Here is a 15804-nt window from a genome sequence, read left to right on the forward strand (position 1 = left end):
GAGCACAGGATGTTGTAGTTGTACAAGATGGTGGTGAGGCCATATTTGGAATATGGTGTTCAGTTTTGATCAGCCTGCTGTTGGAAAGGTGCCTTTAAACTGGAAAAAGTACAGAGGATGTTGCTGGAACTGGAGAGAGGTTGACCAGGTTGGAATTTTATTGCTTGGAGTGTAGGAGACAAGAGGTTATATTATTGAAATGTATAAGTTCAAAATAAATCTATTATCAAAATATATATGTGTCACCACATATGACCCTGAGATTCACTTTATTGCGAGCATTCAGGGTAAATACAAAGAACCACACACATGACCGTCTAACAACCAATGCACAAAAGACAAACTGTACAAATACAAAAAAAATCCCAACATAATAATAATAAATAAATCAAGAAATATCGAGAACGTGAGATGAAGAGTCCATGGGTTGGGGGAACAGTTCAGTGTTTGGTTGAGTGAAGTTATCCCCTCTGGGGTAATAACTGTTTTTACTGTGGGTCCTGAGGCTCCTGTAACTCCTTCCTGATGGCAGCAGCGAGTAGAGAGCATGGTCTGGGAGGTTGGGGTCGCTGATGATGAACGCTTAGTGTATAATGTCATGATGGACATAGGGTGACTGCACGATTTTTTTTTTTGCCCCAGGAAGGGGAATCAATCTAGAGGACATAGGTTTGGGGCAGGGGTTACCAATCTTTTTTATGCCTTGGACCCCTGCCATTAAGTTAGGGATCTGTGGACCCCCAGGTTGGGAACCCCTGGATTAGAATGAGAGGGAAAACTTGGGAGGGGGCAAGGCAATTGTAGAGAGTGGATTGAATATTAAATGATTATCTGAGGAAGTATTGGACACTTCGGAAGGTACAAGCACAGGAATGATTTAGAGAAGTATGGGACAAGCTGAAATGGGAATCATGAGACAGTTGAGCTAAAGGGGCCACTTCTGCTCTGTGTGACTCCCATTACGATCAGATCAGCTGTGATCTTATTGGTGGAGTAGGATTGAGGGTCAAGTGACCTTGGCCTCATTCATCCTTTCCAGGGTTTAACATGACTCTCATTTCTTTTTGCTTCAGGTACCCACGCCTCGCGGCGAAGAATCCAGAATCCAACACCGCTGGGAGCAATGTCTTCTCAAAGTTCTCTGCCTACATTAAGAACGCCAATCCTGGTATGAATGACAGTAAGTGGATGTAGAATAGAAAGTGCAGAAAGCGGCCCTTCAGCCCAACGTATCAGTGCTGGCCATGATGCCAACTTGAACTAACCACATCACTTGTGAGTTGTGTATTTCCTCTGTTCTGTGCCTGTCTAAATCAAAGTCAAAGTCAGGTTTATTGCCACATTCACAAGGACGTGTACAGGTGCCTTGGTTGCAGTAGTATCACAGTCACATAGCATTTGTGTCTGCATTCATAGCCTCCCCAGCAGCGCCTTCCTGGGAGTATCTAGGGAAAAATAACTTGCCTTACAAATCGCCTTTAAACTTGTGAACTCTAGTGCAACAGGCACAAAACGCTGGGGGAACTCAGCAACTCAGGCAGCATGTATTGAGATGAATAAACAGTTGACGTTTTGGGCCAGGACCCTTCATCAGGACTGGAAAGGAAGGGGGCAGAAGCCAGAATAAGGTGGTGGGTGAGGGGATTCTACAGCTGAGGGGGAGGGATTTGAAATCAAGGTGTCTGGATTGTCAGCCTAGGCCTCCTAGTCCAATGTAACAATTATGCCTCTACTTACGTTAAGGTTAAAACAACTCTTAGGGGAAAAGTGATCATAATATGATTTAATTCACCCTGAAATCTGAGAAGGAGAACCTAAAGTCTGATGTATCAGTATTAGAGTGGGGTAAAGGGAATTACAGAGGCGTGAGAGAGGAAATGGTCAGAATTGATTGGAAAAGAACACTGGCAGGGATGACAGCAGAGCGGCAATGGCTGGAATTTCTGGAAGCATTTTGGAAGGCACAGGATATATACATCCCAAAGAGGAGGAAGTATTAGCAAGGAAAGATTCGCAAGGAAGTATTCGTGGCTAAGAAGAGAAATCAAGGCCAACATAAAAACCAAAGAGAGGGCATATCATAGAGCAAAAATTAGTGGAAGTTAGAGGATTGGGAAGCTTTCAAGTACCAACTGAAGGCAACTAAAAAGGTAAAGATCGATTATGAAGGTAGCACACACAAAACGCTGGAGGAACGCAACGGGCCAGGCAGCATCTGTGGAAAAAAGAGTACAGTCGATAATTTCGGGCCAAGACCCTTCAGCAGAACCCTTCAACCCAGTATAGTGACGGGATTGCTACACTACAAAGTCTCTTCTGGGGATGCCTCCCTGACAAAGTTTAAATCTTCCAGTCCTGATGAAGGGTCTTGGCCCAAAACGTCGATTGTACTTTTTTCCACAGATGCTGCCTGGCCTGCTGAGTTCCTCCAGTATTTTGTGTGTGCTACTTGGATTTCCAGCATCTGCAGAGTTTCTCTTGTTTGTGATATGAAAGTAAGCTAGCCAATAATATTAAAGAGGATACCAAAAGTTTTTTCACATATATAAGGTGTAAAAGAGAGGCGAGAATGGATATCGGACCACTGGAAAATAATTCTGGAGAGGTACTGATGGGGGACTCTGCCTGTATTCACTAGAATTCAGAACAATGAGGGGTGGCCTCATTGAGACCTATCGAATGATGAAAGGCCTTGATAGACTGGAAGTGGGGAAGATGTTTCCTATAGCAGGAGAGTCTAAATCCAGAGGATGCAGACAGCCTCAGAATAGAGGGGCATCCTTTTGGAATGGCGATGAGGAATTTCTTTGGCCAGAGGGTGGTGAATCTGTGGAATTCTTTGCCCCAGGCTGCTGTGGTTGCCAAGTCTTTATGTATATTTAAAGCACTGGTTGATAGATTCTTGATTGGGCATGAAGGGATACGAGGAGAAGGTAGGAGATTGAGGCTGAGAGGAAAATTGTGTCAGCCATGATCGAATGGCAGAGCAGGATCAATGTGCCAAATGGCCTAATTCTGCTCCTATATCTTATGGTCTTATGGTCTTTATCTATTTGAAAGTGTTTGGTATGATATCTGGAAGGCAGCACCTATAATTCAGTTGGAAGTTGCACTGGGTGGGTCAAAATAGAGTTTATTAACATACTGTATCGCAAGTGTCTTATAAGACCACGATAAGACATAGGGGCAGTATTAGGCCATTCGACATATCAAGTCTGCTCTGTCCATTCTATCATGGCTGATTTATCCCTCTCAACCCATTCTCCTGCCTTCTCTCTTAACCTTTGACACCTTTACTAATCATAGATCCATCAGCCTCTGCGTTAAATATGCCCAGTGACTTGACCACTATTGCCAGCTGTGGCAATGAATTCCACAGATTCACCACACTCTTGCTAAAGAAATCCTCATCTCTATTATGAAGGGAGACCCTTCTATTATGAGGCTGTGCCCTCTGGTCCTAGACTCTCGCACGGTAGGAAACATCCTCTCCATATCGACTCTATCTACACCGTTCAATATATGGTAGGTTCTGTGAGATCCCACCTCATTTTTCTAATCTCCAGCGCATACAGGGCCAGAAATAAATACTGCTCATATATTAACCCTTTCATTCCTGAGGTCATTCTTGTGAACCTCCTCTGGACCCCCTCCAATACCAACACATCTTTTCTTCAATGTGGGGCCCTAAACTGCTGCCAGTACTCCAAGTGTGGTCGGACCAATGCCTTCTAAAGCCTCAGCATTATGTCTTTGCTTTTATATTCTAGTCCTCTCGAAATGAATGCTAACATCGCAGCTGTGCGCAGTTGCAATGGAAAGCTTACCTGTAGCAGCACCATAGGAACGTAGTATCAGAGAAACAGCATTCACAAAAAGAAACATAAATTACACAGAGCTTTACAAGGAAGACCACAATTAAAGCAAAGAAAACTCCTGTTTTAAAAGTGCTTCCCTTTATTTTGTAGTGAGTAATCAACATGGTATTGCTACACTGAGGTAGTGTTTGTACAGGTTGGTTCAAGAACTGCATGTCTGAAGGGAAGTAACTGGTGGTGTGGGACTCTGAGCTTCTTTACCTCCTGCCAAGCTGAATTGTGCAGGAAAGGGAATCAAACTTGCGACTGTCAGATCAACCATCGACCTGCGGCCTGTGAGCATACCTAACCAGTATTGCTGAGAGTTCTTCCTTTGTCTCCCCGCCAGCGCTGGAGAAGGGGCTGTTAAAATCCTTGGCTCAACTGGACGAGTACCTCAACAGCCCTCTGCCCGACGAGATTGACGAGAACAGCGCAGAGGACATCGGCACATCCACCAGGAAATTTCTGGATGGCAATGAACTGACCCTTGCCGACTGTAATCTCCTACCGAAACTCCACATTGTGCAGGTAAAGAAAACTGCTTCTGTAGTGGGCCTGCTACTGGAATGGCATTGTCACGGACTCCAAATACAAAACTATAAGCAGAATTAAGCCATTTGGCCCATCTCGTCTGCCATTCAATCATGACTGAAATGTTTTTCTCTAGACTCCATCTTCCTGCTTTCTCCCCATAAGTGCACTGAGAGCAGAAAGCGTAAAGCAGTTGGGTGTTTACTGTTCTGGTTAACAACAGATGGTGCAATCCGGGTCATATTACGATCGAGGAACGTGTTTGTAGTCCGGATATTAAACTTTTGCTGTTGGACCCCGGCCATATTCCACTGAGATACAACACTGGGCGTCACGGGAGGTTGTTCCTGCCTGTGGCCATCGAACTTTGCAGCTCATCCTGTGGAGGGTCAGACACCCTGAGCCAATAGGCAGGTCCTGGGCTTATTTCCATCTGGCACAGTTTGCATTTTGTTGTTTGATTGTTAGTGGTTTTTGTATTGCTATATTTATGCTCTATTCTTGGTAGGTGTGGCTGTAACGAAACCCAATTTCCCTCTGGATCTATAAAGTATATATATCTATCTATCTATCTGTAACCTTTAACCACCACCCCCCACCCCCCGTCAAGCAAGAACCTATTAATCTCTGTCTTTAATGACTTGGCTTCCACAGACTTCCATGGCAATGAATTCTACAGATTCACCACCAGCTGTCTGGCAGAGTTCCTCTTCCTCTCAGTTTTAATAGGACACCTTTTATTGTGAGGCTGTGCCTTCAGATGCAAATGGACACAGCCTCTCCATGTCGACTTTTTCCAGGCCTTTCACTGGGTTTCGATGAGGTCCCCCTCCTGATCTCCATTGAGTACAGGCCCAGAGCCACAAAAACATTCCTCACATGTTAAGCCTTTCATTGCCGGGATCGTGCTTGTGACCTTCTCCGGGGCCGACACAAATTATGGGAAAGGTTACTTGGGGCTGCGATGCTGGACATATGTTTTCACCCAGAAGGTGGTGGTGAGTCAATGCAGTTCTCTGCCACAGAATAGTGTGGAGGCTTAAGTCACTGATATGCACATGAGGCATCGGAGGAGGTTGGGAGGGTGCAGGAATTGAGATGGAGAATTAGCCAATGCTGGAGCAGAATAGAGGGTTCTCGTTTACAGTATGTCTGAAACCTGTTATGCAGTGCAATGGAGTGAAGCCGTGTGGGTCCATGGCTGACGAGGTACTGTGTTTCAAACATCCCCTACCTCCTGTCTTTTTTTTCCCCTGTGCCAATTACTTTTGAATCAGTACGATCTTCTTGGAAACCCCTGATTATTTAGCGTCGTAGCACACTACAACATAGAAACAAACTCTTCAGCCCATCTAGTCTGTGCCAAGCTATTGTTCTGCCTAAACCTATCGACCTGCACCTGGACCATAGCCCTCTGTACCCCTCCTTTCCAGATACGTATCCAAACTTATCTGAAATATTCCAATCGAGCCAGCATCCACCACTTTGCTGGCAGCTGGTTCCAGACTTGCACCAGCCTCTGAACGAGGAAGCCCCCCCTTGGGTTCCCTTAAACATTTCACCTTTCCGGCGCTTCCTCGATTTTTCCCCTTGAATACATCCCATTCTCCCTGTGTAAAGGTGGATACAGGTTTGTCAATTGGGCCCATGGTAAGATAATGGTGTCCTTCAGCCCATCAAGTCCAGGTTGACCACGAAGCACCGAGTTGCACTAATTGAGGACGAACCCCACTTTTATTCTCCTTGCATCCCAATCGCTCTGCCACTCATCGACACACTACAGACATCCTGCACATTTCCACATCTTTGGGTGGTGGGAGCAAACAGGAACCCACGCAGTCAGGGAGAGAACGTGCAAATGAGAGAGGCAGAGCTGGAGGTGAGGATTGAACCCAGGTCACTGGCGCTATAAGACAATGGCCCTGACCACTCCACAGTGCTCCCATTGCCTAACAATTTTTTTTTACGCAGAAATAGCTGTCAAAAGCCCAGAGCCTGACTCAGAGTCCTCTGGCTGCAGAAGATGTCTGGTCCTGGGCTTGGAGGAGTCCGTGTATGATGGGTGGATGGGAAGGAGGAACAAGGCTTGTTTCACTGTTGTTTTGCCAAACATGGTGGGCATTCATTGTTGGCGTGAAATGTATGCTGACTTGCGGGCTGCCCCCAGCACTTCCTTAAGTTGCGTTGGTTGTCAACGAAAACGGCACAGTTGATTGTACGATTTTATTGAGATCAGCAATGAATGGGCCCTTTCGGTCCTTTGAGCCACACAGCAACCCTGATTTAATCCTAGCCCAATCACGGGACAATTTTCAATGACTAATTACCCCTCCAACCGCTGCATCTTTGGACTGTGGGAGGAAACCCACACGGTCATGGGGAGAACGTACAAACTCCTTATAGGCAGCGGAGGGAATTGAACCCGGGTCGCTGGTATTGTAAAGTGTTGTGCTAACCATTACGCTACTGTGCTGCCCTGTGTGATGAATGAATAAATAGATCTGAATGACTGAGGCGTTGAAGCTCGACCATCTTCTGCTGTAGGAATCATCATTAGTTGTCCTGAAGGAAGCCCTTAATTGCCTCCTCTTTGTGTTTTGCCCCCCAAACAGGTGGTGTGCCGGAAATATCGGGACTTTGAGTTCCCTCAGCAGCTCAAGGGCATCTGGAGGTACCTTAATAGTGCCAACAGCTGTGAGGAATTCGCCAACACCTGCCCGAAAGACGAAGAGATCGAGCTTGCCTACGCGACAGTTGCCAAGCCTCTCAAGTGAAAGGGCTTCGTCTTCAGAGTATCTTCAGCTTAGCTATGTGCAGCCAATTAGATTATCCACATCGTCCAAGAAAATAATTGAAATATTTCCCCCTTTTGTTGAAAAAAAATGTAACTTCTCCAACATTCAGTCACCTAGTTGTCTTTTTATTTGCTTTTCTCAAAAATAAATATTTATGTTTCGTCAAAGTCTTTGTGGTTGCCTGGGAAATGAGATAAGACGGAACTTTGAGCAGCTGTTACGAGATGGTTTAAATGGAACAGTTTTTGATTTAATATTTCTTTAGTTCCTAACCCCTCCCCCCACCTCATCCTCCATTTGTGGTTGTCTTTGCGTTTTAGTTAACTTTCTTCACCTCACAGGTGTGAGGTACCGACCTTGGGCCTTGGTTATCAAGTACACCTTTGATGGGTATCACTGGAATGTATTTTGTCCGCTTTTGGCTTCCATTCAGTTGGTGCCTCCACAGTTTGGCCAGAGCTGGGCATCTGTCCAGAAAGGTGTAGTGCTAACATGAGTTCGCTGACATTTAGAAGTGGCAGGCAAACCATAAGGTTTAGAGGCAGAATTAAGCCATCAAGTTCTCTCCACCATTCAATCATGGCTGAATTTTCCTTTCCTCAGACCTTGGTAACCCCCTTACCAAGCCAGAATCTATTGATCCCTGTTTCACCCAATAATTTGGCCTCCACAAACCTCTGTAGCAAAGAATTCAACAGATTTACCACCCTCTGGCTAAAGAAAATCCACTTCCTCTCTGTTCTAATATCCCCTTATTCCAATCTGTGCCCTCAGACGCTAGACTCTCCTCTTGACTGAAACATCCTCACTGTGCCCACTCTATCTAGGCTTTTACTTGGTAGGTTTCAGTGAGATCCTCCCCTTCCCCTCCATCCTTCTGAACTCCATTGAGTACAGGCCCAGAGACATCAGATGCTCTTCGTATGGTTCGTTCATTCACCCGTTGTGTGCTGTGTCGTGTGACGTGGGTGATCATGGTCTTTCCATGACCATGATTGTTCTTGGGCAATTTATTTTACAGGAGTGGTTTGCCATTGCCTTCTTCAGGGCAGTGTCTTTACAAGACGGGTGACCCCCATCCACTATCAGTACTCTTCAGAGACTGCTGGGCGTCCTTGGTCACATAACCAGAACTTGTGACTAGGTAGACTAGGCCTCAAGCCAAGGTGTTGCTTGTTTGCAGCTGCCCAGGAAATAGGTCTTGGAGTCGGTGCTGGAGGCAATGAGGTGTGGCAACCATGCTGGTGGCATCAGTGCTGCCCTCTAGTGTTCGCTTGGCAGAAGACATGCTGAATTGCATTCAACTGCAACACTCAGAGACTCAAGAGCTTGTGTTTTTTTTCTGTGAACGTATTTTACTGATATCTTGTATGCGCCTTGTGCAGTGTATGACTGTTGGTACCGATCTTGCACCTTGATCCCGGGGGAACACTTTTATTTCTTGTATTCATGGGCATTCATGTATAGTTAAATGACAATTAAACTTGAACTTGAGAGGTTATGAGGAGCAAACAAAAATGCAGAGCTGAGGTTGCAATGCTCTTTTCTGGATATGCTCTCTGACTCTGTATTGCTAGTAAGCAGGATGGGTGTGGGGAAAACTAAAATAGACAAGTTAGGGTCAGGGCAAGTAAATCTCCCTTTCCACAGATGCAGCCTGACCTGCAGAGTGCTTAAGGTATTCCCTGTTTTAGTTTTGAGATTTAGTGTAAAATGGGGATGAATGACTCATGGGCTGAGGGGACTTCGTCTAACTGGTAGGCACGGTGGTGCAGTGGTTAGCACAATGCTTTCCAGTACAGGCAACCCGGGGTCAGTTCCTGTCGCTGCCTGTAAGGAGTTTGTATGCTCTCCGCGCATGTGTTTCCTTCAGGTGCTGCAGCTTCCACCCAAATCCATATTGGTTGGTCGGATAATTGGTCATTATAGATTGTCCTATGATTAGGCTAGCATTAAATCAGGGGATAGCTGGACCACACGGCTTAAAGCTGGACCACGCTGTATCTCAATAAATAAAATAAATATGGAATTGGTTTACTATTATCACAGATACCCATTTATAGCGGTAAACATTGCTTTGCATTCCACCTAGACAGACACAATATATTAAGGCAGTACAAAGTAAGGACAATAACAATGCAGTATGACAGTCACAGAGAATGCACAGTGCAGCTGGGCCATGGAGAGATAGATTGGGAGATTAAAGAATTAGAACAGTACTGGTCCTTTGGTCCACAATGTTGTGCCAACTTTTAGCCTATTCCGAAATCAAGCTAACCCATCACTCCCTTATAGCTCTCCATGTTCCTCTCATCCACCTGCCTAAGACTGGAACGTTGGTCTTCGGAAGTCAAAAGTGTTGGAGTACAGGAGTTGCAATGTAATGTTGACATTGTGTGAGACTTTGGCGAGGCCTAATTTAGAGTATTGTGTTAAGTTCCTACAGGAAGAACTACCAATAAGATAGAAAGAGTGCAGAAAAAAACTATAAGGATGTTGTTGGCCTTTGAGGACCTGAGTTACAAGAAAAGGTTGTTTATTCCCTGGAGCACAAAAGAATGGGGGGGGGGATATTTGATAGAGGTGTATGCAATTATGAGGGGTATAGATGGGGTAAAAGCAAGCAGGCTTGTTCCACTGGAGGTTGGAAGAGACTAGAACTGGAGGTCATGGGTTAAGGGTGAAAGATGAAATATTTGAGGGGGTGAGAGTGTGGGACAAGCTGCCAGTGTAAGTGGTGGGTGTGATTTTGATTTCAACATTTAAGAGAAATTTTGATATGCATATGAATGGGAGGGCTATGGTCCGGCTGTGGTTTGATAGGACTAGACAGAATAATATTTCAGCATGGACTAGATGGGCCAAAGTGCCTGTTTCTGTGCTGTAGTGTTCTGTGACTCTTGGACTCCAGCTTTCTTAAATGTCCCTCATGTGTCTCTCTACCACGACCCCAGGCAGTGTATTCCATGCACTTAGCACTCTGTGGGGGTGGGGGGGACAACCTATCTCAGACATTCCCCCCCCCCATAGTTTCCTCCAATCACCTTAAAAGTAAGTATGTTGCCTGTATTGGCCATTGCCACTCTGGGAAAAGGGTGTTGGCTGTTCACTCTACCTGGGCCTTTCATCATCTTACACACCTCGTCAAATCATCTCTCTTTGTCCTTCAGCCCAGCGAGAGAAGCCCTGGGTTGCTCAGCCTTCCCTGTTTAGCACACTACGGCTTTTCTGCTTTCTCGCCCTTTCTAGCTCTTTATCTATGAGGTAAGAGGCAGGAAGGTCAGTGAGTGTGTTTAAAGAGGGAGCTCGATGGTCTTCTGCACCTTCCATTCATTTTCTCAAAGCCGGAAGTCCCAGTTTCGGTCACGAGGGCTGGGAGGTCTCTGTCACAACCACAGATTCGGCAAATTGCGCTAGTGAATATGCACACGCGTGTCAGCTAATTATTATTTCCTTGTGATAGTATTTAACTCCATTCATTCCGCCGTGGGATCTGTCGGGACTTGGAAACAGCAATGCCTCGTTGCCTGTTGGCAGTCCTCTTTGCTTGAGAAATCGGACTGTGAGTCCACTGACTCTGAAGACTAGCGGTATTCGTTTTATTCTTAGTAGTTCTTTTCAGCCGCAGTGTAGGTTTTGTTTTCCATTTGAGAGTTTTAGTTAACGGCTGGTTTTATTGTTTCCTTTTCCTTTTAACGCTGTTCGCATTAAAGTCTGTGAACTATCGACCTGCTTGAGTGTCTCTCACTCCGCACTTGGGCCATATCCGCACTGGGTGACAGTCTCATTCACTCTCCATACAAAGCTCTTAACAAAAGAAACTCCACGCACCTCATTTACAGCAAGGCTTTATTAACCAGCACTGTGTCTCGTAAAGTACAGTTCACTCCGTACTTCTGAGAAGTCCCTAGCGAGGTGGGTTAGCACAGAAGAGGAAGAAATGAGGCCTGGTGCACTGTCTATCTGCTACCATCATATTGAATGCTGGGGCTGGCTTGAGGGGCCAAATGACCTACTGTTATGGTATGGAAATTGGTGAAGGAAGGAAGTGGGGTGGAGGAAACCACTTTTGTTTTAAAACATGAACCATGAATTCCATAAAGGTTCCTTTGGTGAAGAAATATCACAGAATAGCAAGGAAGACCTTGATAGAGTGGATGGGAAAAGGATGTTTCCAATATTGGCAGTGTCTAAGACCAGCTGGTTCAATATAGAAAGGCAGAGATGAGGAGGAATGATTCAGCCAGAGGGTGGTGAATCTGTGGAATTCTTTGCCACAGATGGCCTTGGGGCCCAAGTCATCGGGCATATTTAAAATGGAGGTTGATGGATTGTTGAGTTGTAAGAACATTAAAGGTTACAGGGAGACTGCAGGTGAATGAGGTTGAGGGGGAAATAAATCAGCTATGATTGAAAGATGGAGCACACTCGATGGGCTGAACAGCTTGTTTCTGCTCCTACTGTATATAGTTGAATGCAAAAATGGCTGTCTGACTGACTAAAAATTATCATTCTTTTTGGGTTTGGCAATGACCCTTGCCTATTATCCATCTCCAGTTGTCTGCTCTAATCTATAATTGCCCAGTAAGGGGAGTTGGTGTGGGATCTTTCTTAACCCATTTCCCCCAGTAGGGCTGTGTTCACCCCTCCTATGGGAATTGCCCAGATCTATCATAGAAACATAGAAACATAGAAAATAGGTGCAGGAGTAGGCCATTCGGCCCTTCGAGCCTGCACCGCCATTTATTATGATCATGGCTGATCATCCAACTCAGATCCCCACCCCAGCCCTCCCTCCATACCCCCTGACCCCCGTAGCCACAAGGGCCATATCTAACTCCCTCTTAAATATAGCCAATGAACTGGCCTCAACTGTTTCCTGTGGCAGAGAATTCCACAGATTCACCACTCTCTGTGTGAAGAAGTTTTTCCTAATCTCGGTCCTAAAAAGCTTCCCCTCCATCCTCAAACTGTGGCCCCTCGTTCTGGACTTCCCCAACATCGGGAACAATCTTCCTGCATCTAGCCTGTCCAATCCCTTTAGGATTTTATACGTTTCAATCAGATCCCTCCTCAATTTTCTAAATTCCAACGAGTACAAGCCCAGTTCATCCAGTCTTTCTTCATATGAAAGTCCTACCATCCCAGGAATCAATCTGGTGAACCTTCTTTGTACTCCCTCTATGGCAAGGATGTCTTTCCTCAGATTAGGGGACCAAAACTGCACACGATACTCCAGGTGTGGTCTCACCAAGGCCTTGTACAACTGCAGTGGTACCTCCCTGCTCCTGTACTCGAATCCTCTCGCTATAAATGCCAGCATACCATTCGCCTTTTTCACCGCCTGCTGTACCTGCATGCCCACTTTCAATGATTGGTGTATAATGACACCCAGGTCTCGTTGCACCTCCCCTTTTCCTAATCGGCCACCATTCAGATAATAATCTGTTTTCCTATTTTTGCCACCAAAGTGGATAACTTCACATTTATCCACATTAAATTGCATCTGCCATGAATTTGCCCACTCACCCAACCTATCCAAGTCACCCTGCATCCTCTTAGCATCCTCCTCACAGCTAACACTGCCACCCAGCTTCGTGTCATCCGCAAACTTGGAGATGCTGCATTCAATTCCCTCATCCAAGTCATTAATATATATTGTAAACAACTGGGGTCCCAGCGCTGAGCCTTGCGCTACCCCACTAGTCACCGCCTGCCATTCTGAAAAGGTCCCGTTTATTCCCACTCTTTGCTTCCTGTCTGCTAACCAATTCTCCACCCACACCAACACCTTACCCCCAATACCGTGTGCTTTAAGTTTGCACACTAATCTCCTGTGTGGGACCTTGTCAAAAGCCTTTTGAAAATCCCAATATACCACATCCACTGGTTTTCCCCTATCCACTCTACTAGCTACATCCTCAAAAAATTCTATGAGATTCGTCAGACATGATTTTCCTTTCACAAATCCATGCTGACTTTGTCCGATGATTTCACCGCTTTCCAAATATGCTGTTATCACATCCTTGATAACTGACTCCAGCAGTTTCCCCACCACCGACATTAGGCTAACCGGTCTATAATTCCCCGGTTTCTCTCTCCCTCCTTTTTTAAAAAGTGGGGTTACATTAACCACCCTCCAATCCTCAGGAACTAGTCCAGAATCTAACGAGTTTTGAAAAATTATCACTAATGCATCCACTATTTCTTGGGCTACTTCCTTAAGCACTCTAGGATGCAGACCATCTGGCCCTGGGGATTTATCTGCCTTCAATCCCTTCAATTTACCTAACACCACTTCCCTACTAACATGTATTTCGCTCAGTTCCTCCATCTCACTGGACCCTCTGTCCCCTACTATTTCTGGAAGATTATTTTTGTCCTCCTTAGTGAAGACAGAACCAAAGTAATTATTCAATTGGTCTGCCATGTCCTTGCTCCCCATAATCAATTCACCTGTTTCTGTCTGCAGGGGACCTACATTTGTCTTTACCAGTCTTTTCCTTTTTACATATCTATAAAAGCTTTTACAGTCCGTTTTTATGTTCCCTGCCAGTTTTCTCTCATAATCTTTTTTCCCCTTCCTAATTAAGCCCTTTGTCCTCCTCTGCTGAAATCTGAATTTCTCCCAGTTCTCAGGTGAGCCACTTTCTCTGGCTAATTTGTATGCTTCTTCTTTGGAATTGATACTATTCCTAATTTCTCTTGTCAGCCACGGGTGCACTACCTTCCTTGATTTATTCTTTTGCCAAACTGGGATGAACAATTGTTGTAGTTCATCCATGCAACCTTTAAATGCTTGCCATTGCATATCCACCGTCAATCCTTTAAGTGTCATTTGCCAGTCTATCTTAGCTAATTCACGTCTCATACCTTCAAAGTTACCCCTCTTTAAGTTCAGAACCTTTGTTTCTGAATTAACTATGTCACTCTCCACCTCAATGAAGAATTCCACCATATTATGGTCACTCTTACCCAAGGGGCCTCTCACGACAAGATCGCTAATTAACCCTTCCTCATTGCTCAAAACCCAGTCCAGAATAGCCTGCTCTCTAGTTGGTTCCTCAATATGTTGGTTCAAAAAACCATCCCGCATACATTCCAAGAAATCCTCTTCCTCAGCACCTTTACCAATTTGGTTCACCCAATCTACATGTAGATTGAAGTCACCCATTATAACTGCTGTTCCTTTATTGCACACATTTCTAATTTCCTGTTTAATACCATCTCCGACCTCACTACTACTGTTAGGTGGCCTGTACACAACTCCCACCAGCGTCTTCTGCCCCTTAGTGTTACGCAGCTCTACCCATATCGATTCCACATCTTCCCGGCTTATGTCCTTCCTTTCTATTGCGTTAATCTCTTCATTAACCAGCAACGCCACCCCACCTCCCCTTCCTTCATGTCTATCCCTCCTGAATATTGAATATCCCTGAACGTTGAGCTCCCATCCCTGGTCACCCTGGAGCCATGTCTCTGTGATCCCAACTATATCATAATCATTAATAACAATCTGCACTTTCAATTCATCCACCTTATTACGAATGCTCCTTGCATTGACACACAAAGCCTTCAGGCACTCTTTTACAACTCTCTTAGCCCTTATACAATTATGTTGAAAAGTGGCCCTTTTTAATGCTTGTCCTGGATTTGTCGGCCTGCCACTTTTACTTTTCTCCTTAGTACTTTTTGCTTCTACCCTCACTTTACACCCCTCTGTCTTTCTGCACTGGTTCCCATCCTCCTGTTGTGAACTAACCTCCTCACGCCTAGCCTCTTTAATTTGATTCCCACCCCCCAACCATTCTAGTTTAAAGTCACCTCAGTAGCCCCCGCTAATCTCCCTGCCAGGATATTGGTCCCCCTAGGATTCAAGTGTAACCCGTCCTTTTTGTACAGGTCACGCCTGCGCCAAAAGAGGTCCCAATGATCCAAAAACTTGAATCCCTGCCCCCTGCTCCAATCCCTCAGCCACGCATTTATCCTCCACCTCCTCGCATTCCTACTCTCACTGTCGCGTGGCACAGGCAGTAATCCCGAGATTACTACCTTTGCGGTCCTTTTTCTCAACTCCCTTCCTAGCTCCCTATATTCTCCTTTCAGGACCTCATCCCTTTTCCTACCTATGTCATTGGTACCTATATGTACCACGACCTCTGGCTCCTCACCCTCCCACTTCAGGATATCTTGGACATGATTAGAAATATCCCGGACCCTGGCACCAGGGAGGCAAACTACCATCCGGGTCTCTGGACTGCGTCTATCTGACTGTCGCCTATCTGACCCCCTTACTATCGAGTCCGCTATTACAACTGCCCTCCTCTTCCTTTCCCTACCCTTCTGAGCTACGGGGCCAGACTCTGTGCCGGAGGCACGGCCACTGTCGCTTCCCCCGGGTAAGCTGTCCCCCCCAACAGTACTCAAACAGGAGTACCTATTGTCATGGCTGCTCCAGTTCCCTTAGCTAAGGACCGGTATCCTCCTGGTAGAATGGCAAAGAGGATGAGGCTCATGGGGGCGGTGTGGTACCGTAGTGGTTAGCACAGCACTTTACCGTACAGGTGACATGGGTTCAATTCCCACCGCTGCCTGTGAGTTTGTACGTTCTCCCTGTG

General features: G+C 45.6%; 1 protein-coding gene across 2 annotated transcripts in view; it reads left to right on the forward strand.

The window, feature by feature from the left end:
- LOC134346624 (chloride intracellular channel protein 1-like) overlaps positions 1-7353 on the forward strand; it is a 53184-nt gene extending 45831 nt beyond the window's left edge. The window contains exons 4-6 of one of the 2 annotated variants that reach the window (XM_063048075.1): positions 1074-1168; positions 4207-4388; positions 7004-7353. In XM_063048075.1, coding sequence (XP_062904145.1) covers positions 1074-1168; positions 4207-4388; positions 7004-7165 — 439 coding nt within the window. In that variant the 3' untranslated portion in view covers positions 7166-7353. Of the gene's footprint in view, positions 1-1073; positions 1181-4206; positions 4389-7003 lie in introns of both variants that reach the window. The other variant, XM_063048074.1, reaches the window with a different exon arrangement.
- The last annotated feature ends 8451 nt before the right edge of the window (positions 7354-15804 follow it).

The sequence above is a fragment of the Mobula hypostoma genome, chromosome 5, assembly GCF_963921235.1.
Source record: "Mobula hypostoma chromosome 5, sMobHyp1.1, whole genome shotgun sequence".
Lineage (NCBI taxonomy): Eukaryota > Metazoa > Chordata > Chondrichthyes > Myliobatiformes > Myliobatidae > Mobula > Mobula hypostoma.